Source organism: Xiphophorus hellerii, chromosome 11 (genome assembly GCF_003331165.1).
Source record: "Xiphophorus hellerii strain 12219 chromosome 11, Xiphophorus_hellerii-4.1, whole genome shotgun sequence".
Lineage (NCBI taxonomy): Eukaryota > Metazoa > Chordata > Actinopteri > Cyprinodontiformes > Poeciliidae > Xiphophorus > Xiphophorus hellerii.
Window position 1 is genome coordinate 7,280,301 of NC_045682.1, and position 22,196 is coordinate 7,302,496.

Here is a 22,196-nt window from a genome sequence, read left to right on the forward strand (position 1 = left end):
TTCAGATGACTGCAGTTCAGATAAGGCTTCTTGTTCTGCCATCAATTAAAATCAGGCGTGTTATAGAAGGTAAGCATCACAAATCCAAACGTTTGGTTCAGACAGAATGTTCTGTGATGGACTGGCAACCTGTCCAGGGTGTCCCCTCGTCTCTCACCCATTGAATGCTGGAGATAGGGACCAGACCCCATAGATGGATAGATAGATGGATGGATAGAAAGACTTTATTATTGTGCTGTTACTCGGGATTTGGAAGAGATGTTCCAGTGAAAGAAGCTCCTACTGCTGCAGCAGACCAAGATATTTGGACAGATATTTGTTCAGGATTCTCCAATTCTTCTGACTCAGGATCAAATATGAACCATTGTACCATTCCACATCTGTTTGCAGCCATTTTCACGTGCATAAAGTGTAAATATTGAGTTGGGGGGGCGTGGCCAGCAGCAGCTTATTTGCATAAAACTAACGGCGTCTTAAAACAGCTCAACCTGAAAGGAGCTGAGAAAGTAAAATCTCATTATCTTGAGAGTGATTTTGCACAAATAATGCATCATTGCTTGTGAAAAAAGAAGCATAAAATAGATATTTAAACAACATTCACCAAGCAGAGCCTAGATTAACAACTTCCTCTTTCCAACACTGACTTCAAACAGTGCTTTACATTATTAACATTTTAACCTTCAGTCACTAAGCAGATAAATTAAGGGCCAGAGATGATCCTGAAAAGGTGCCAAGGTTTCACCTCCAGCTCTAAACCAGCAGGATTCAATCTGTCCTGGAAGGGTCTTTAAAAAGAAATACATTTCATGAATAGAAAATGTATTAAAAATGATATTTAAAATGTGAAACACTTCTCTTTCTATATTGCACACAGAATATCAAACCTTTGACAAAATCTAATTCATAAATGAATAGTTAACAAAAATGTAATATTGTGAAGTGTTTGCCAGTTTATAAATAAAACAAAAAGTATGCACATTCCTTTAGTAAAGATTCTAATATTATGTCAGAAGTTAAACACAAAGCTGATGAGCCGCCTCAGTTGTGAAACTCATAACTGTTTACATTGTCAGCAGTCGGTAAATATTAGTGGTTAATATTTAATAGAAAGTATAGTTAAAATGGAGAAAATGTGTCGATGTTTTTACCTTCTGTCATTTCTACTTAAATGAAGATCCTCCTCAGTGTTGACTTTTTAACATAGTTAAACTCTATGCTGATGATATTCACGCTTATCTCATTGAAGTCTTTCAGTTTCTGACAATCAGCTGAGATTTACAGCAGCCGATCCTTGAACCGCCAGCAAACCTTCTGGAGGTTTTTTAAACGTTAGTAACTCTGCCACCATTTTGTCCTGCAGGATGGGTTTCTGTCAGGAGTTTGAAGTGACGGTTCACACCTCACCTGGTCCCACCTGCGGGACCTTCAACCGTCTGCGTCTCAGCCTGATTGGATCACAAGGCGAGACTCCGCCTGTCACAGTGAACGACGACCATCACCTGCTGCCTGGATCTGTGAGTTTCATCAGTAATCGTTCTGATGGGGTGAAATGACGCTCCGCTAACGTCGCTTCTCTTTGCTGCTGAGTTTTTGCAAAGCTGCTAAGGTCTCTCCAAATGGTCTCCGTCTTCCTAGACGTGCCTGGTCCTGGTCCGGCCCAGTGGCCCACTGGGTCGGGTGGTTCTGGTTCGGCTCCAGCTGGAGGTGCAGACTGGATTCCCCAATTTGGACTGGCACTGTAACAGAGTAGAGCTTCGCCAACGGGTTAAAGGTCAGGAACCAAGGCCCGACGGTTCAGAAACGCAGGTGTTCTTGTGCGACAGGTGGCTGCGGACAGCAGATGGCGATGTGGAGCTGCGCAGCGGAAACTGTGAGATTATTTTTGGTCCCTGAGAAGCGATTCTTACAATCACTTCAGATCCATCTGACTCTGTCCCTGTGTTTCCTGTCATTGGTGTTGCTCCAGTGTGTTTGCTGGCGGAGGAAACTGAAGAGCGAGCGAAGCAACACCGACTCAGCCAGCTGCAGCGGCAGCGGCAGCTCATCAGGTGCAACATATCAGGCTCCTGGAAAACTGTCCTGGCTGCTGCCTTTCTATGCAGCTTGATTCTCATCTACCTTCAGTGTGCCGCCTGGGATTTGTCCCATTCACTTTGATTTTTTAAAGATGAATTTCAACCAGGCCAATCGGTGAACATTCACATATCTTCATTCAGATGCGTGAATGACGACAATATATCTGACCAAATTGCAGCCTGCCAATGTCAATGGAGGTGAACAAATCAGTTCAGTCTGTGTTGCTCACGCTTCCAAAATTATAACAGGAAGAATGTTTAAGACATGTAATTGTTGGAAAAGGTGTCGTTTTGCTCGGCTCTTTGCAGTTGAGAATAGTTGTTTACAGTGCAGGAAATCTCTGGTAGCCTTCATCAATTTAGCCAAACTTTAGCGACCAAACTTTAGCGATTGGTTGAGATCAGAGTCAATAGTTTCAAACATCATTTCACCTCGAGTAAGCAGTCATTTCTCAACAGTCAAAGGTCACGACTCTTTCATGAAGCGACGCGTAAAACAAGGTTCTGGTTTTTAACAGGCGACAGAAAAATTTGTGTAAATAGAAACTGACTTCAGAGAACAGAACAAAAATCAGGTAACTGAATCAGAACAGGATCCTTAAAGTACAACAAGAAACCAAAGTAAATGTAACTAAACATAGAACAAAAAGACGTGAATTAATGTTCCTGAGAAGACCTGAAGGCATCAAACTCTGATGATGATCTCCATCCTTAGACCAGGGTCTGCTCTAGAACTGGGTTTACTCCTGATCTGAGCCGTATCTGACCCAAACTCTCCCCTGTTAACAGGTGGGGTGTGTTTGTCGAAGGCGTTCCTCAGTGCCTCGATCTCAAGAGTCTGTCCGATCTTGGGCCGAACCTGAGCTACACACACATCAGGTAAGACCCAGAAATGGTCTAACTGAAGCAGCAATGGCCGTCTCTGATGTGCTTCTTGTTCCTGCTCTGCAGTCCATCCATCGACTTGCACTACCTGAGAGGCTTCGCCGGCCGGGCCGAACCCTGGAGCAGCTTCTCTGAGCTGGAGACTGCCTTTGCCCTCAGTGGACATCAGAACAACATTGCCAGTAAGAACCAGAACCGCCCGGCTCTCTTAGTCACAGACCCGTCACACAACGCTGATGAAACTAATATGTTTGTATGTTTTGTAAATCTGATTAATTGTTTGGATTTTTGTACTTCTTTTCTCTATATCTTCTTGGTTTCTCTCTGAAGGTGAAATTCTAATGTCTGAAATGTTTTGCATCATAATCATCTAATTCAGGTATTCAAGTCACTCCCATTACCACAGGCGTACAAAACCCAGCAGCTCGTGCTGCAGATTGCAGCTACAAATATCTGAAGGAAAGGGTCACTCTCAGGTCAATAAACCTCAGCTTGGTACCAGGACAGGATTCCACCTGGTCAATAAGTCCAATTGACAGTCCGGTGTGGAGAAAGACTAAAGACTTACGCAGGTCAGAGACTGGATTGGCTAAAACTCACACACAAACCTCCAAACGCCATGTAACCTTCTGGTTCGCTCTATAACACTGTGAGATTATAAAACTTTATGGATAGAGTCCGTGACCAAACATCTGGATCCAAACCTGACCTGATGTTCAAAGCATCAGATGCTCCACCCTTAAGGATCCAAAGAAAGGACAAAAATATCTGGGAGAATTTTATGCTGCCACCGTAGGAGGAATGGTTCCGGGACGGACGCTTTCTGTTCCAACATGGCTGAACTCCAGTCAACAAAGCCAGGTTGATAAAGACATGGATGAAGGAGTTTGGTGTAGAAGAACTTGACTGGCCTGACCTCAAACTTATGACTGTTAGTCAGGATTCATTGTCCTACATCAGTGTCTGACCTCCCTGACGATAATGAAGAATGAAACGGACTCCTTGTGGAAGACCAGTTCTAGACAAGCTGAAGCTTTAGCTGCTAACAGTGGAAAAACATTATAGTTAACTGTGGGTTAAGATCAGGATGTCCATCAGGTTCATGTGAGTCAGTGAAGACGGTGAACTTGTTAGCTGTACAGCTAATCAAGGTGCTTGGTGTTTATCTGCTCCATTTGTTCCTCTGTCCTCGTCTCTGGGTGTCCTCCAGCTCAGCTGTCCAGTTGTCTTTTGTCTGTCCAGAGTTTGTGAAGGCTCACTGGATGGAGGATTGGTATTTTGGCTATCAGTCTCTGAACGGCTGCAACCCCCTGCTCCTGCGTCGGACACACCTCATCCCTCCGAACCTGGCTGTCACCTCTGACATGCTCCGCCCCTTCCTACCTGCAGGCTCCTCCCTTGAAGAAGAGCTCCAGGTAACTTTGTGGTTCTGTGATTTGTGGCTCCGGTTGGATTCTATGTCAGAAACCCGATGCTTCCTGTTTAGAGAGGAAACATTTACCTGCTGGACTACAAGCTCCTGGACGGGCTTGAAGGCAACCAGATCAATGGAAAGCAGACGTACCTGTCCGCCCCGCTGTGCCTCCTGCACCTGAACGAGTTGGGACAGGTGGTCCCCATCGCCATCCAGGTGAGCTCACACCCAGGTGGAAAACGCTGCTGCTGATCCAGACTGACACTCTGCCTGTAACCCTTCAGCTCCAGCAGACGCCCGGTCCGCAGAACCCGGTCTTCCTGCCCTCTGACCCCAGCTGTGACTGGCTGCTGGCTAAAATCTGGGTCCACAGCGCCGACTTCCAGGGTCACCAGCTGGTCTCCCATTACATGCGGACCCATATGATGGCGGAGCTGTGCTGCATCGCCACGCTGCGGCAGCTTCCAGAGCATCACCCTCTGCACCAGGTGAAGACCAGCCGCCACGCCTGGTACATGGAGAACTACCTGTCCACCTGAGAGACTGAAACAACAACGGGCCCAAAGCTGTAGTGGGCACCGCTAATGCACTAATCATAAACATTAGCTCTGCTAACACTAAAGCACGATACCAACATGGTGTTTAGCAGAAGCTAAAGGTAGAGCGCTAATTTCAACTATGTTGATACCTACTGTGCATGAACAGACTTCAAAATAAGAGCATGAATTTAAACGTCTTAGCAGTTCACCAAAACTTCCAGACAGAACTTTATTCACCTTAAAGTTTACCAAACAGCCAAGTAAATTAGCACTTTAGAATTTATGGAAACAAAATGCGCTAAATGTTTTCAAAGTTAGCAAAAACAATAAAGCGTTAAACCAAAAATTAGCTGTGCTAATTAGCAGAAGTGTCCAAAGTGTTTATGATCTGGACAGATGATCAGTGACTTGAGGAGCAGCTCTACCAGTTCAGAGCAACGTTTAACTGTACCAAGTTCCCACAAGTCTGAACCTGAAGTGATCCGTGCCACTGGACCGCCATCTTGGTAGGCAAATGTGGCGCAAAGCATAGATGAATTTTGGCTTCCAGACCAACAAAGAGAAATAATATTGACACTATTGACCAATGTGCAAGAGAAACGTATCAATAACATGCTGTCAGGACCGACCCGTATGAGACAGAGAATGTGGCTTTTTTTTATTGTTGTCATAGCAACTCCATAGCAACTGTTATGACAGTTAGTTACGGATACCCGCTAAGATGGCGGTCAGCTACAAAATTCCAGTAAGTGCGACATCACATGAGAACTACGTTTATTTCTTGATAGTTAGTGAAGACCAGAAAAGGGTCTGTTTATGAAATATGACAAACAGTCAAATCAGTGGAATTTAGCCGATAATCTGTTAGCCATGAATACATGATAAAAATCCAACCTGATAAACATTTACTCTGTGTTAAATGGATGGAAGACCTGATATGTTGGTTTAATCTAAAAGTTTTCAGAACATGGCGCAGCATCATCTGGTTCCAGAAGAGCTGAACTAATAAATCCTGTCTGAACTTCAGAGGCTCCATCCTCATGTTCTCCCTCAGGATTCATGTCTAGATTAGCCAAACTGTGGAAACCATAAAATCAAATTATTTAGTATTTTTTTAAATCTCATCTTCCTGTGTTTATTCTGATTGTTTCTCCAGCTGCTGATGCCTCACATCAGGACGTCTCTGCAGATCAACATGCAGGCGCGAGCGTCGCTGCTGGCCGCTAACGGCCCCTTTGATCAGGTAAAAACTCACCTCCAAGGCTCACTGCCCGGGGCGCCACTCTGTCTGGGGGCAGCCACAGCACTACATGGTTAAATGTCCTGAATAACTGTTATTATGGGATGTCGTTTGTAACGTTAGACAGTCAATAATTTGTGTTATTTAGCCTGTCAAAAGAGAGAAAATGCAGGGTCATATTTTCACCATGTTATTCATTCACAAATGTCCCAATTTAATACTAAACATTTAGTTAGAAAACTAAATATTTGGGGAATAGGTTGAAGCTAAATATTTAAATTGGAGCTAATTGTTTAAACTGGATCTAAATATTTCGTTTAGGTATTTAGCTTGTTAATTAAATATTTACTTTGAAACTGGCATTTATAAATGAATAACATGCTGACTGATTTTTTTGTCTCTGAATGGGTTGAATAGACAACCCAAATTATTGCTGTTAATTTTTGACTGTGAAGCTTTACTGAAATCAACGCCGTTTTAAATTTAAGATTTAGAATATTTTTCATATTCTAAATCTTAATGAAAAATGTTCCTTAATGAAAGGAACATTTAATGAAAATCTTCCTTTTCTTAATTAGAACCTCCTTAATTTGAGACAAAGCGTAGGAATTGGGGCAGAATGATCAGGGCTGTAATGGCCTGGTTCTGGTTCTGCAGGCAGTGGGTTCTGGTCTGAAGACCATTCCAGACATCCTCCGCAGAGCGTCGGCCACCATCCACTATCGGTCCATGTGCGTTCCCGACGACCTGCTGGACCGCGGCGTGGACAAACTGCCTCGCAGCTTCTACGCTCAGGACGCCCGGAGGATCTGGGACGTGCTGTACAGGTAAACGAGCGCACCCCAGCCCGGTGGCGCGGCGGTGAGCGCCTGCAGGACGGCTCAGGTCTGTGTGTCCGGCAGGTTTGTCCTCGGCTGGGTCCAGCTGTACTACAGAGGAGACAAAGACGTCCAGAACGACTCCGAGCTCCAGAACTGGATCACCGACATCAACACACACGGATTCTCGCAGAACGCAGGTTGGTTCCCAGCATCCGCTCACTGCAGAGGTCCGGTTATGGTTAGAGAACATCTGGATAGAGCAGAGCGACCATGCTGAATCTAAAGCTTAATGTTTCCCAGAAGTGCAGCAATGGTTTGGGTCTCATGGAGAAGCAGAACCATTTTCCCACGCCTGGCTGCAGGTCCTCCACCATGAACTCGTTTCTGGTTCTACTTCCTGTCACCTCCAGGGTTTCCTCCGTGTTTCCAAACCGAAGCAGAAGTTTCCAAGTTTGTGACCATGGTCATCTTCTCCTGCTCCGCTTTGCACGCTGCCGTCAACTTCTCCCAGGTCAGTGGACACGGGACGGAAACTCTCAGGACGGGTTTGAACACAAACACAAAGCAGCCATTAAAATATGAAAAATACTAACTAATTTCTGCTAAAAGTTGGGATTTGAAGCGATATAAAAAAAAAAGGCAAATCAAGCTCTTGTTCTGTAGCTTCCTAAGCAGTCCCTGTTGTGGAGCATGCTAACGTAAGCTAATGCTAACCAGCTATCCCAACACAGCATTCAAATGAAGCTAATGTGCTAAATCCAACCATGTTTATCCTGCCACGTGTCAATAATACAACAGATTTGAACCCAGAAACGTTTTGCTACCATCTGCTCCACCGTGCTAAACAAAGTGAAAACTTAATTTTCCAGTATTTCTCTGCGGTTTGTCTCTCTGCAGCTGGACTTTGCTCTCTGGATGCCCAACTGCCCGGCCGCTATGACGCGTCCTCCTCCGCAGGCTAAAGGCGCCGTCACAGAGCAGGACATCCTGTCCTTCCTGCCGGACATCAACTCCACCAACCGCGTCCTGATGACGCTGGCCGTGCTGTCGCAGCCTGGCGTTAACTTTGTAAGGCTCCACCCGGCTCGTTCTGTTGGAAAACGAATCAAACGCACCTCAAACATTTTTTTTTTTTTTTTTACATCAGATCATTTTCCGACCAGTTTCCATGTTAATAACAGAAAACAACCATCAAGACGTCTGCTCCGTTTCTCCTCCTTCCTGTAAAGTTTCTGTGTCTCCCCCTACAGGTTCCTCTGTGTCACTACAGGGAGGCCGTCTTCAGAGTCGACGCCCACCGCAGGCTGCTGGAGGAAGTGCAGGCGGAGCTCCAGGCCATTACTGATGACATCACAGAGCGCAACAGGCACCTGGAGCTGCCGTATACATACCTGTGTCCGTCCGGCGTCGACAACAGCGTCGCAATTTAAATTCCACGACCGTCTCCTGGTCTTCAGATTTTAGCCGTCTTTACTGCAACTTCACATTTCTATAACTCACTGTCCTTTAAACCTCTATAAACCTTTACAGAGAATATGTTGTTTCATATTTATTAAATCTGATCGAGCTTCTCCACTTTCTCTCTGAGCTGCTACTGCCAAAGAAATTCACCAAAAACAACCAATTAGAGCTAAAGGGCGGGGCTTAGTGCTGTCAATCAACCTCATGTAAGCACTCCTAAATGTGCTGATGGAGAAGCAAATCGCTGTTACAGGCAAACTGTGCCATGCTAGCAAACTATAGAGGACTTTAACAAAACGATGAATTATTTACCCTTAATAAATTATTATTAGAAACTATTTTTTATGTTTTCTGATTAAACATTTAAATATGATTAAAAAGAAGAAAAATCAACTAATCAATGGTTGAAAACTTTCTCTCAGCTCTTTGCATTCTAACAGTTTTTATTGTTATTTTTTTCTGTTGGTCAGTTAATAAATAAAGAGAAACAATAAAAACACGTGGAGCTTAAATTGAAGGGAAACATGTAATTGTGTGGAAATCTCCGCAGTCCGGAGGGGAACTTCCTGTTGCGTGTTGACATGTTTCCGTCCTTCATCAACAGGAATCAGCGGCACGTTGAGGCTGAAACACAGCGAAGATCTAATCTGGTTCTGCTGATACAAACCGAAACCGGAACCAGAATATTTGCGTTTGTTTTATTGGCAGCTGCTGTCTGCAGTAAGACAACTTATCAGAGAATCTGCTCTCTGCAGTCGCTCACCTGTCCAGCCTGCAGAGGTCGTCAGGTGTTCAACCAATCAGAACTCTTGTCATCTTCTTCTCTGGACCAGGGAAGTTTCTCCTCGACTTCATCTTGTTGGTTTTTCACGTAAACGTGTGGAAAACATCGGGAACTTTTAGTCATCAACGGTACCTCAGAATCCAACATGGCGGCTGTTGCTACGGAACGAGCAGCGAGAGAAAAGCTGTGGTTATACAATCACCTTCATACCTCCAGGCTCAGCCGTGGTGCTGCAGTTCTTATGTTAGACGGTAGGGGGCAGAACAATCAGCGTCTCTGCAGTTACAGACTGTCTGTTTTGATCGTTTGTTTCTTTTTAAACCAACACATGAACTCTTTTCTTATCTTTGACACAAAATGTGTTCCTATAAGAATAAAGACAGAATATTACCAGAAAAAAGTCATAAAATTATGAGGAAAAAATGGTTATACTTTGATTTTGTCCTCTTTACAACTTCATTCTCATATTTTGTCTTTATTTTCGTGATTTAAAAAACAACATGGCTCTCTTTAATGCTCTGTTGTGTGGCCAATGTGTCTGACCAATATTTCCATTATTGTTTCATCGTGCTAACAGTTAGCATGCTAGCAGTCTCTGGTTAAGCATGTTTTTTCTCCGTTCAGCATCATGTCTGGATGAAGCCACCATGTTTGTTTCAGTTGCTCCAACCCGTTGAATCAAGCTGCAGTACCTGCACCGACCACCACATGGCGTAAGAGCAGCTGCCTGAGCTGATGCTCTGATTGGTCAGCTGGTGGTCATCAGGTAAAGAGGAGACAGAACCTGCAGACTTTTAAATATCAGCCTGTATTGTGGAATCACAGCAGGAGCTCATCAGTGTCTGGACTGGACCGACCCGGACCGGACCGGACCGGGTCTTTACATTCAGTAACCTGGAGAGGAAGGACAGCGGTGCTGATTGTAAACAGATGAAGCCGCCTGAACCGTTAAATACTCCAGAAACGATGAGGTAACACTTGAAGAAACGACTCCGGTTCAGAGCAGGAAATAAAATAAAACAGCAGGAAGACGTCTGCAGTTTGGTGCTGATCCGAGGCAAACGGGCCCGGTTCCGGTTCCCAGAACCCGCCTGCCTGTCGGGTTTCCCTCCAAATCAGCAGCAAACTGAGCAGAACCTCCATAATACTCTGTAACGTTCAGGAAATGTTCTGGACCTGTAATGCTGCAAACACTTTAAAACAATAAATATCCATCAGTCTCTGAGTGGAGGGAATGTTTCCACCATCAGCGCTTCCACTCCTCAGTAGCTTCACATCTGGCGGTTCTGGTCCAGCTGAGCGGCCTAGCTGACCGGGTCTACCACCAGAACCTTGCACTCCCGCTTGGCGATCTTATCCACGGACAGCAGCGTCTTGTCCTGCGGCGGCAGGTAGAGCGGCCGGCCGACCGGGGAGCCGACCGGCGGCGTGATGGCCCGCCGCTCCATGGCGCTGCCAGTCCTGCACGCACACACACACATACACACGCCCACACACCCCCACACACACACACACACACACACACACACACACACACCGGGTTAGAGGAATTACCATGGAGACAGGCCATCCAGCTGGTTTTACACCTGGACATGTTTTACCTCATGATGTGCGATCGGGACGGCTGCTGGTGGGAGAAGGACTGCGATCGGCCCAGACTGGCCTGGTGCCGGTCCAGAAGGTCCCGCACAGCGGGGCTGGACGGGCTGTTTTTACCTGGGGACCAGAGAATGTAAATGGTATTAGTAAACAATAACACACTCAAAGCATTTTACACTAGATCCACCTTCACAGATCAACCTGCGTTGAGTGCCTTGCCCAGAGGCACATCAACATATGACGACTGGTCATCTTGTGTTTTGTTTTTTTTGTTGTTTTTTTACCCTTCCAGGGGGTCTTTTGTGGGCTCTACTGTCCCTTATATGATAGTAGGCTAGCACAACTTCATGGTCAATGGAAATGCAGCTGATGGGATCCAACGCTTCCATCACACACCAGGTCTTCATTCTCAGTTCTGATTGTTTTGCATAAATCCGATTTCTTCTTCCTGTTGGTCTGTTTAGCTGATCAATTCATAGTTTTTGAAAACTCATTTTGAAAACAATCGGATTTAGTTCCACATATGGAAGTGGAACAGATCGGATTTGGGTCGCATGCGCCTGCTGCTGTCAGAACCAGAACCGAAACCTGCAGCTGGACGGAGGAAGCGGTTCTTACGTGAGAGTGGCCGGGCGTCAGGCGGCGGGTTGGAGACAGAAGCGGTGAACTGAAGCTTCAGCTTCATGTGCTGACTCAGCTGGAAGAGAAGGAACCATCAGAGAACTGAGATGACATAAAGCTGATGGGAGGAAAAACTGAAAACATTTAATTAACAGAAAAAATGTTTATTTTTTTCATGAAAGAAAACCTGTAGACAAGTCAAATTAATGCATAGAGAATGTTTCATTTTATTGAAGAGCTAAAATAAAACAAAGTGCAAACATTCTGGGTCAAGAAATATAGATTTTATAAACTAAAAAGATTAAATTTCACATGTTTTGGACATAATGTCTCACTTTCTTCTCCTACTACTCTCCGGTTTGCATTATTTTGCTGTTATTTCTGCTTTATGTTCAGTTATTTTTCTCTCCATAGAAGCTACACCTGGTCTGGCCTTCTGATTGGCTGATTCCACTGTCGCCGCCTGCTGGTCAGGAGGAGTGACGCTGCAGGTCAACGACTGGATTCTCTGTTGGGTTTCCTTAGATAGAAACTTCTTTTAAACCCATATGAATAATAAAGTTTAAAAAACTGAATGATAACGAGGATCAACTGGAATGAATGACTGAATTGAAGAGAGATTTTGTTTTGCAAAGCGCCTCTAGACGACATCAGTGGTGATATTATTGAACTGATTGTATCTGCGGCAGTAGCGGCGGCGGTAGCAGTAGCAGTGGTAGCATTAGCAGTGGTAGCATTAGCGGTAGCAGTAGCAGTGGTAGCAGTAGCAATGGTAGCAGTAGCAGTGGTAGCAGTAGCAGTGGTAGCATTAGTGGCGGCAATGGTAGCAGTAGCAGTGGTAGCAGTAGCAATGGTAGCAGTAGCAGTGGTAGCAGTAGCAATGGTAGCAGTAGCGGCGGCGGCGTTGGTCCACCCACCTCGTACAGTCCTGGTTTCAGGATCTGGAAGGACACGCTGAAGGACAGAGTGCTTCCTCTGCGGCAGTGGCCCAGGTTGCTGAGCGGCGTGTGACACACCACGGCGGTCAGCGCCGTGTCCTCGCCCCGACCGCGACCTGGACACATCCAGAACCGGGTCAGAACAGAACCACCTCCAGCAGAGAAAACACAACAGATTAAAAGATAAAGGAGATTTTTCATCTTAATAATTAAATCTTTGTTCAGTTTTGGATTCATTTCTCTGTCTGTGTTGTTCTTTCAGCTAACGGCTTTTTAGAGTCTCTAAACTCCAGTTAACAATTAATCGATTACTGAATTAGCTGATTGTTATTTCAATAATCGAACCTGATTAATCGTTTCAGGGTTTCTCTGGATAAAAATATTTTATGACTTTTGTTGTTTCTGATCCGATAAGCAGTAGAAACCGGCTGATGTTTTCCTGTTTGGATCAGGAAGGAAAACATTTCTCTGTCACAGAAGAAGAAGAGAGCGACATCTACAGGAAGTTAGAGAACCGGTGTCGGTCCGAACCGACCTTCAGGGGTCCAGACGAGCCGGACGGCCAGGAAGTCCTGCAGGTTGTTGATCAGAACGTATTTGACCTTGAAGTGCTCTTTGACCTTGACAGAGCTGGGGCAGCTGGCGGTCATGACGAACCGTGGCCGGTCCAGACGGATGCTGGGCAGCCTGGTGGAGAGGCGGGGAGAAGGGGGTTACAGATCCGGTACCAGGCCTGGTTCTGGTCCAAACCCAACCCGGCAGAACCAGAAACACTCAAAAAGACAAAAACAGGATGGAGAAAGTAGGCAGAGGTAAAAACTGTAAACAAGAAAATTTAATCGTTTTCTGAGTTTCAGAGGTTTCAGTTCTGCTGTTTGAACAGCCGAATGGGTCAGAGCATCACCTGGTGGCCACTTGCAGAACTGCAGGCGGCCTCTCAGTAAATCAGAAGTAAAAAGATAAAAAACATAATTCTGGTTGAGAGGAAGGAAAAAATAAAAAATTAGATCAGATCAGTAAAAAGGATTTTAAATATCTGATTTAGTTGACAGAATCGGGTTTGGACCGGGGAGAAAAACATCTGGACCGAGTCCTGCTGTCAGGTTACAGATGATCTGATATGGAAGTGTGTGGGTCGGTTCAGGAGGGAGACGACAGAAATCACAGCAACCTGGACCAGAACCTCAGGCTGGTCTCCATGCTGCGCCGCATTGATGCAGTGATTCATGCTAAAGGAGCCCAGACCAACTACTGAGTTCTTTAGAAACATAATGACGTGTTTTCATCAGCAGAGATCCAGAAATCGTCATAACATCAAACCTATCGCTGCGTTTCCATTAGCCGTATAAGCTGGAATTATAACCTCTCTGGGTTTACCTGTAGTGGGTGTAGATGCAGTTGGTGAACGGCATCTTGGGAGTGGACCACTGCAGAACCGCCACCAAAGGAACCTCGAAACCCTGAAAACACAGAGGAACCCGGACTGAATGTCTCATCCTGATGATGGAGGCCAGAATCTGTCGCCATGGAGACGGGCCTATGCATCAGCAGCTGAGTTTGCTCTGGTGCGACTCTTTGTCAGGATGAGCGGAAGCATCTCAACGTTTCTCAGACGTTGGTCATCAGTAACGTTGGGCCGATTAACCGACCTCGTTAGAGTCGTCCTGCGGGACGTCGTTCAGGTGCAGCTGGAACAGGAAGTCGTGCTCCTCCAGGGCGCCGAGCATGCTGGGAAGGCGGCAGGCCCTGCTGTCCACGTGGCAGAAAGACGCCATGCCGACCTCGCCGGACTGATGGCTGCAGGAGAGGACAGGAGTCAGAGCTGCTGCTGACCTTTGACCCTGCTGCTGACCCTTGACCCCATTACATACCAGACGTTGTCCACCAGCAGCACGGAGCCGTCCGGCATCATGGGAAGGTACGAGGCGTTCAGGTTGGGCAGAATCCGGATGTCCCGGATGCTCAGCTCCTCCTGGGAAGATTCATTCAGGACTGAGAAGAAACCAGTTAGAAACCAGTCAGGACGGATGGAGAACAGATTTTGAGATGCATTCAGGTCTGGACTTGGCCATTCAGTTTCGAGTGTCACAATGAAGCACCCTGATGTTTGGCTTGGAGCCTGACAGAACAAGAAACGGCTCAGGGTGTGAGTACTTTGGATTCAGTCAAACCTTTCAGGACGGCGAGATGTTTCCCAGAAACGGTCATCTGCTTGCAGCGGACGGTGGGAGGCGGCAGGACGGTCAGCGTGGTGCTCACTGTGGGCAGAACCAGACAGAACCATCATTATTCTGCAGGTTCTTTCACCTCATCTGGGTTAGAAACACTGCCACTTGTGTCTGAAGCTGGTACTGCACCAAGCAATATTATTGTATGCAAAAAGGACAGTAGAAAATTGTTACGCAACACATGACAGGAAATACTTCATGGACTAACTGTTGAGCATTAAGCCCGACATCCTGCAGCTTTAGCATTAGCTTCCACTAAAGACCATGTTGGTATAGCGCTTCAATGTTAGCTTCTACTACTTCCTGTGCTGGTGCAGCCTATATTGTTGGCACAACTAATGTTTATGATTGGTTCTTTAGGGTTAGCTCAGCCAGCTTCTTAGCTAGCGGTGCCCAGCACTGACCCCTCTTCCTGTCTCTAAATGGCTGCAGGTGGTTCTGGGTCATCGGAACGGTTCTGATGAAACTTTAAAGTGAAACCGGAACCTTCAGACCGTTTGGACAGATTAGAGAGTCGGAACCACAGCAGGAGAAGTGATCTTCTTGGCTGTGGTTCTCGCTGGTTAACATGAAACCTTCAAACTGCTGACACTTTCATCAGAACCGAAACTGGAGCGGATCCAGACTTTATCCCAGACCTCCTCACCAGGCAGGACAGACGGGTTTTTATCACAGCGGGTGGGAGGGAGGGGGGTTTACAAGTCCAGACAGGTGCAGCAGAGCACAGGTGTGTGTCATACCCTGAGCCTTGAAGGTGTTCAGGTCGTGTCTGAAGGTGTGTGTGGGTTCTCGCTGCTGCAGGACGCTCAGGTATCCCAGCTCCTGCACCTCCACCTTCTCTGCTTCCTTCTTCCACACCGTCACCATGACCTGCAGCAGAACGCAGCGTGAAGCTCCCAGAATGTCTACATCAGTCCAACAAACGGAGGCCCAGCAGCTGCTTCTCACCAAACACAGAACAAACCAGACAAAGGCTGGAGCAGGAAGCTCCACCTGCTCACCTTGACCTTCAGGGTGTTGACTGGAAGTTTGTCCAGAGAGACGGTGAGAGGGAAGATAACTTCGTCCGTCAGGACAACCGGCTCGTCCAGAGGAGACTGAAGAGAAGAAGTTCAGACCCGATGAAGACGGTGCATTAAAACCTGAACCAACAAAACCCTTTGAGCAACCTGTTGCCATCCCCGCCTGTGGGGGCGCTGCACCAAGAACCACTGAAGGAAACGACACAAAAACCTCTGAAGACACTGAGCGCAACTTCCTTCTTCACCAAATGTAAACTAAAATGGAGGGGTCACATTTTAGCGGTGTGAGGATTTCTCTTTAGTCTTTGGCTAAAAACCACGAGCCATTTCTCCTGCCTGCGCTAGGCTAAAGTATTAGCTTTGGTTTTATTTACCCAGAATGCCCTGCACCGGGTCTCTCTGTGTGAAAGGAAACTATAGAGAAGAGGATGATGGATCAGGACTTTTCCACGTGTTGTAAACGTTCCTCTACCTGAACGGGAGCCCTGCGGAACTCCCTGGCAGCCGTCCCGGAGGAGTTGTGGATGAGGAGCGGCTTGCAGTCCCTGAAGCTCCGACAGCGGGAGTCCACCCTGCTGCCCAGCGCTGCGATGGCCGCCTCCGCCGCCGCCATGTAGTCGTCCTCGCCGTCCTCGTCGCCGCTGCTCTGGTAGTCCTGGTGGTTGCCACGGTGACGGCTGTTCTCACCCGGACTCACGCTGGCCACGGCGCACAGAGAGCCGGCCAGCTCCCGCCACGCTTGGCTGCTGGGAGACTCTGTGCCGAAACCGGCCGCTGTGACGTCAGCGCCCCCTGCAGGGAGAGGAACGTCATGAGCTTCATCAGATCGTCCAGACGAGCGTTTTAATTGGCTAGGAGAGTTTAAGCTAGAGCCAGGACTTTAATCTATTTTAAATGTCATTAGACATGAAACTATTGATCTCTGAGAGGGTGAACTGAGCCTAAGCCTGTCACAGTAACACACTTTACTGGCCTATAAATCGGCCCAGAAGTTTTTGCGATATGATAATATTGTTGCTTTGAGGCCATTTTCAAGTAATGGCATAACAATAAGAACTCATTCTCAAATATCAATAAAGTTTCATTTCTAATGAACATCTACCACTGGAACTGGAAGACATTTTAAATATTCAAAACAAATAAAAACAGGAGAAAACAAAATTCAAAAAAAGGATGTAGTTGAAACCAAAGCAGCAGACTGAGGAATTTAGTTTTTGGTATTAAGAGGAATACAACAGATCATACAAATAGAAATGACTGAATTTGTTTTAATTGATCGATTAATTTATTGGTTAATTAATTTATTGATTTAGTTCCACAGATCGGATTTTACTGAGCAGTTCAGATCGCTGTGAGAAGGTGGGATACGGGCCCAATGTGGGATCCTGTGCCTGGAAAACATGATACTGCCCCTTTAAAATAATGATGAAAGGAAACCAGCAGACAGGTGAGCTCTATAGGTACTCTGAAAGAGATTCAGGTTCTGAAAGATCGTCACAAACTGCAGCTGGAGCATCCAGAACCTTCAGCTGCAGCCGAGCAGGTCCAAAACGGTCCAGCAGCTGTGGTACCACCGAGACAGAGCTTGGTCAGCAGTAGAGTTAGGAAAGCGTTCAGGACAAACAGAGTCTGTCCAGCAACGTCTCAGGGAGTCCAGAACCAGAACCCGGAGAGAAATGAGCTTTACAGAATTAAAAACTAATGTTTATGGCTTTGATGTCATGTTTTTGTTTTCTGACACTGGATTCTGGGTCAGAATCACCAGAACTAATTCATTTCAGACAGCTGAAATGAATTAGTTTCACTTTCTGATTCAGAGTATCTGAAATTAATTGGTAATTGTTAGTGAGACTGTAGTTTCTGGAGACTCTGCTGCAGGCTCCGCTCGGCTCAGACCCAGTTCGGGCTCTGGTTCCGGTTCTGATGAATGACTGCGCTTTGATGACGGCGGTGTGTTTGTTTCAATGACCAGACGAACACGGAAATGATGCTTCCTCCATGTTGTTCTGCCTGGTTTTGCAGCAACAGCCCCAGGGAGGTTCGGTCCGGGGACAGAACCGGTCCAGCGCTGAATATTAACCCCAAAACCAGGAACACCGAGGCGTCCGAACGACGCAGAGGCCCGGTGAGACCAAGAGAACCGGGTCAGATCCGGACCGGGTCCTGCGGCTCTCCGCCCCCCGCCAATCCCCCCCTGCCGCCCGCCTTACCGGGGGCCTCGCTCGGTGTCACCGCGGCGTCCCGGCAGCGTAGCACCAGCAGGAAGCGGACCGTCTCGCCCAGGTAGAGGTGGCTCCGGCGGGGCAGACTGCGGTACCGGGCCGGGTCCGACAGGTCCGTGATGGGCACCGCCGGGAAATACATGAAGTACTCGCACTGCGACTCCATCATCTGCACCATGGCGACGACCGGAGGAGGCTGAGCGGACCAGGACCAGGAGTCAACGGACCCCGACCAGAACAATCAAACACGACGACTTCCTGGTTCTTTCAAAACAAGAGCTCAGCAAGCGGATGGAAAACTCAACTGCACCCCACAGTGGCGAGTTCAACAAATTACAACTGCCTGTCTGTTTTCACTGGTGCTTGTTCTCCTCTATTAGAGGAGGAAAAGGTTTTACTCCCTTATAGATTTTTACGTTTTCTGATTTCTAGTTCTGGATATAACAAGCATAACAAAAGTTTAACAAAATGTAAAGTATAACACAAAAATTGTTTTTGTGTGAATTGGATTTTCACAACAGAATGAGGCTAAGATACCAGAAATACCTTTTTAGATATATTTGTCTTATTATTAGGTTGGAATCTATGTTGTTGTTTTTTTAAAAGTTATTTTCCACAAATCTCAACCTTTCATATAAGAAATTTCTTTTAGGTTTTTGTTGTGGATGTTATGCAAATTCTGTGCTTCTGTGAGTCGTGAATTCTCTTCTAAATGAAATTATTAATATTAATGGGATTTTCCTGGTGAAACAAATGTTAATAACAATAAAGTAAAGGCTGTAGATCTCTGATCTAGATTGAACAAAATCCATTTAGGGTCCAGATTCACCGGTTGTTGGGCCTGAGCAACCACTCCCCACTCAGATCTTTAGATGAAGGCAAATACAAAACATGAATCTTGATGAAAAGACGTTAAAATATAATGTTTTACTTAATTTGAGTTTATTTACTTTAATGTTGTAATTATTGAAAGTTGTAGTAAAACAACAACAACAAAAAGATGACTGGGTTTGAAAATTGTTTTCTAAGTAACTAAAAATAAACATCAGCAGACAACTAACTAATTAACTAACTCGGAATCGGTTACTTAAGGGGGATCTCTTGACTACCTGGCAACCCTGAGCTGAGGTCTAGTAGCGGCTGCTGGAAGCGCGGACGGTTATTTCGGGATTATTAACATCTTTCTGAACGGTGGGAAACTTTAACATGTGTGGAGAAAACAGCTTTAATTATTTACTATTCTGTATTTATTAGCATTCGTTTCGCTTTTCGAGGAAAACCCGCCGGTTTAAAATACAAACAGCAAGATACTATTTTTTAAAAAGTCTGCTTCGGTAGTTTAGGGGAACTGTCTTGTATTTATTTTCTTACAAAGGAGTATTCAAATCACATTTTATTTTGCAATAACGAAGCCACAGAATGTAAATTGTCAGTCTGCATGTATTTGAAGTTAGAACAAACTACAGCAAACAATGAGAAAGCATTGCTTGTAACTGTGTCATACATACTTGTATTGTACAATGATTTAGATTTCATGTGGGCGAAATCCAGCCAATCAAACTTCAACATAAGAGTTGCATAAAATCAAAGCCATTGTTTTGTATAGTGCCAAATTACATCAATGTGGAAAGATGTTCAGTTGTATTTAATTTTAGAAGTACCCCATGAATGCAGAGAAAGCTGTAGTTTATCAGTGTGTTAATAAGTAGTTGTATGACTACATAATGCCACAACCTGACCTTTAAAGACATTCCTGATCTAGATGTGGTCCAAAATGAAAATGAGTTTGGCTCCTCTGATTTAGATGGTCAGCCATAACATGGAGTCCAATTACATAACATTTAATGGATATCTCACATCCTAGCAGACACATCTTGACCCCGTCTGTAGGTCGACTGTGTTACCTACAGAACATATCCTTTAATTTGATCACCAGAAATTAAAGAATATGTTTAATAAATTAGTTTTATTTCTATAGCATAGAAATAAAATGATATTGCTATAGCAATAAAACTTTTTAGTCCATCAGCTGTCAGTCATTGTTATGTCCAGTATACAGTAAGGCACAAACACATCACTGGTGGAAAAAAAAATTCTGTGCCACACTTACAAAATTTGTTTTACCCAAGTTAAATGAATTTCAGAATAAAACTAGAAATAACAGCCATCACGTGACATGTACTCTGGGGGTTTTCTTATTCGTAATTACAGGGAATGAAACCGAGCCTCTCCACTGACAGCTGAGATTGAGTATGAGGATCGGCCTGATTGTTTGGTCTCTCAGACCATAAATGAGGCAGTTTAGACATTTAGGAAGAATAGTTACAGAAACATAAAGGAAAATCTGAAGACGCACAGTAAGAACTCTGTCTAGATTTTTGGAGATGGGTGTTATCAATGAATTGTGTATTGTTGACAACACTGTGAGGCCCATTTGCAGCAGATGCAGCAGCAGGGTCCTTTTGGCTTTGCTGGCTGATTCTTTATCTGTGGCAGCAGAACGAGCTGCTACAATGATACCAGTGTAGCAGAAAATGACTGTTACACCTCCGAGCACAAACAGGAAGCAGGTCGAGACTTTGTCGTAAAGGTCAGATCCTGGATCAGTAAGCATATCCCCTTTTCCACAAAAGTCTGCCATCTGCATGTGCTGGTGTTCTTCTAATAAAAACTTGAACATTATAATTATTTGAATCATGACATTTAGTGAAGTGAAAGTCCAAACGACCCAAATAACCAACGTGGTGTTTCTGGTGGTGACGATGGCGTTGTGTCTGAGAGGATAGCACACAGCTATGTATCTCTCTAAACACATAATCACCAGAGTTATTGAAGAAATTCTATGAGGAAGAGAATAAAATGCTAACGCAGTGGCACAGACGGGATACAACAGAGTTACTCTACTGAGAGACAGAAGAAACAGCGATTGACTCTTTGCCATCTGCAGTGTGTCTGCAAGCAGGAGGTTAAACAGAAGAACGTAGCGAGCCGTCTCCCGAAACACGTCTTTACTTCTCAGGGTGTATAAAGCGGTTAGATTAATGAAGAGAAACACAGAGCAGGGCAGAGTGGTCACAACAGAAAACAGTACCACCCCCAAAAGTCCTTCACGCTGCAGCTCAACAGTGTTGTTCCTTTGAGTCTGATTGGTGAGCATCTTCACCAATATTTAAAGAACATATGAAGTCAAAATCCCAGAAACTACAAAAATAAAACTAAAATGCAAAAATAAAACTATTGCTTTAACAGCCACATCAACTCGTAGGTTTTGGATTGTGATTCAAAATCCACCGTCGTGCCTTCTTTCCAACCCATCAACTCCAGAGCTGCACCATTTATGTCATCGTCAGAGACCTGCCTTCCAGAGATTTGTTGGGAAATGGTTATGATGAAAACACGGACGCGAAAGGCAGGACCTTTGAACTGATGGGCCATTTTGGATGTGACAAAATGTTTTCAGAAACCAAGCTGAAGGAGTAAAGTTTGCCTTCTTTTTGTAGCTTTTAGGAATTCAATGCCATTTTTTAAATGAAAATATATGGTGACAAAGAACTACTTTACGTTGTATTCTCAAAGGAAAAACGGAATTTCTTTTACAAACGAATACAAATTAATTAAATATACAGAAGTGAAATGGAAACTTATTTAACTGAGGTCCATCCAGGAGAATAAAAAAAAATAAAAAATCATCCAAGTTCATCTCATGTAGGCCCATTATAGGACTCCACCAACAAGGTTGTCCTGATGTCCACATATTAAACCACAGGTTTTTTAAAGCTGCTCCACTCTTTGATAGACATTATTGCAGGGTAGAAATTTTATCTAGTCGGTTGTTTGTAGGTGTAAAATATACACAGTTTACCCAGTGTAAGCTTTATTTTGTACTGCTTGTACAGACATTAGAGAACTGTTTCATTCAAATCTACATAAATACTGTTATTGATTACAAACAACTCCTCGTGACATATAAGCAAAGTAAATATAGAGAGCGTATTTTCCCAGTCATTATTGTTTAATGAATTCATTTCCTGTTCATAATTTTTGATATTTTGTAAAGCTACTTTACATATTTCAAAGACTTATATTTTAACTCTGTTCTTCACTACGTTTTTATTTCAGGCTCTTTTGTATTTCATGTTTTTATATTCAAATAGGGTGCAGAGTTTTCTTCGAAGCAGGTCTGGTAGTTCACATCCGTTTCGCTCAAATCAGTCCTCCAGCCTTAATGGCCGGTCATCCCAGATTGATCCCATATCATTAATTAACTGTTGTGTTGATTTGAATGGGTTGTGAGTGGCGTTTGATAAAACAGAGATGACAAACCGTAAATGTAAAGATATTTTGCAT

The 22,196-nt window shown here is 44.8% G+C and overlaps 3 protein-coding genes across 3 annotated transcripts in view; 1 reads left to right on the forward strand and 2 right to left on the reverse strand.

Moving 5' to 3' along the window:
* LOC116728488 (arachidonate 15-lipoxygenase B) overlaps positions 1-7,865 on the forward strand; it is a 9,090-nt gene extending 1,225 nt beyond the window's left edge. Inside the window, exons 2-13 of the mRNA XM_032576640.1 lie at positions 1,361-1,514; positions 1,636-1,870; positions 1,967-2,048; positions 2,865-2,954; positions 3,027-3,142; positions 4,203-4,375; positions 4,447-4,590; positions 4,659-4,862; positions 6,070-6,156; positions 6,811-6,980; positions 7,056-7,171; positions 7,385-7,865. Coding sequence (XP_032432531.1) covers positions 1,362-1,514; positions 1,636-1,870; positions 1,967-2,048; positions 2,865-2,954; positions 3,027-3,142; positions 4,203-4,375; positions 4,447-4,590; positions 4,659-4,862; positions 6,070-6,156; positions 6,811-6,980; positions 7,056-7,171; positions 7,385-7,566 — 1,752 coding nt within the window. The 5' untranslated portion in view covers position 1,361 and the 3' untranslated portion in view covers positions 7,567-7,865. The remainder of the gene's footprint in view (positions 1-1,360; positions 1,515-1,635; positions 1,871-1,966; positions 2,049-2,864; positions 2,955-3,026; positions 3,143-4,202; positions 4,376-4,446; positions 4,591-4,658; positions 4,863-6,069; positions 6,157-6,810; positions 6,981-7,055; positions 7,172-7,384) is intronic.
* Positions 7,866-9,678: 1,813 nt separating this feature from the next.
* trappc14 (trafficking protein particle complex subunit 14) lies at positions 9,679-18,189 on the reverse strand. The gene is made up of 13 exons (XM_032576638.1): positions 17,838-18,189; positions 16,100-16,419; positions 15,607-15,702; positions 15,346-15,475; positions 14,549-14,635; positions 14,249-14,369; positions 14,027-14,174; positions 13,755-13,837; positions 12,913-13,064; positions 12,357-12,493; positions 11,437-11,515; positions 10,821-10,935; positions 9,679-10,680 (listed from the first exon to the last, which is right to left on the reverse strand). The coding sequence occupies exons 1-13, from the start codon at positions 18,025-18,027 to the stop codon at positions 10,524-10,526; spliced, it is 1,815 nt and encodes a 604-aa protein (XP_032432529.1). The 5' UTR covers positions 18,028-18,189; the 3' UTR covers positions 9,679-10,523.
* A 310-nt stretch (positions 18,190-18,499) lies between these two features.
* LOC116728491 (odorant receptor 131-2-like) lies at positions 18,500-21,029 on the reverse strand. Its single transcript, XM_032576643.1, has one exon. It carries the CDS (start codon positions 21,004-21,006, stop codon positions 20,017-20,019), a length of 990 nt encoding a protein of 329 aa, XP_032432534.1. The 5' UTR covers positions 21,007-21,029; the 3' UTR covers positions 18,500-20,016.
* Positions 21,030-22,196: the final 1,167 nt, after the last annotated feature.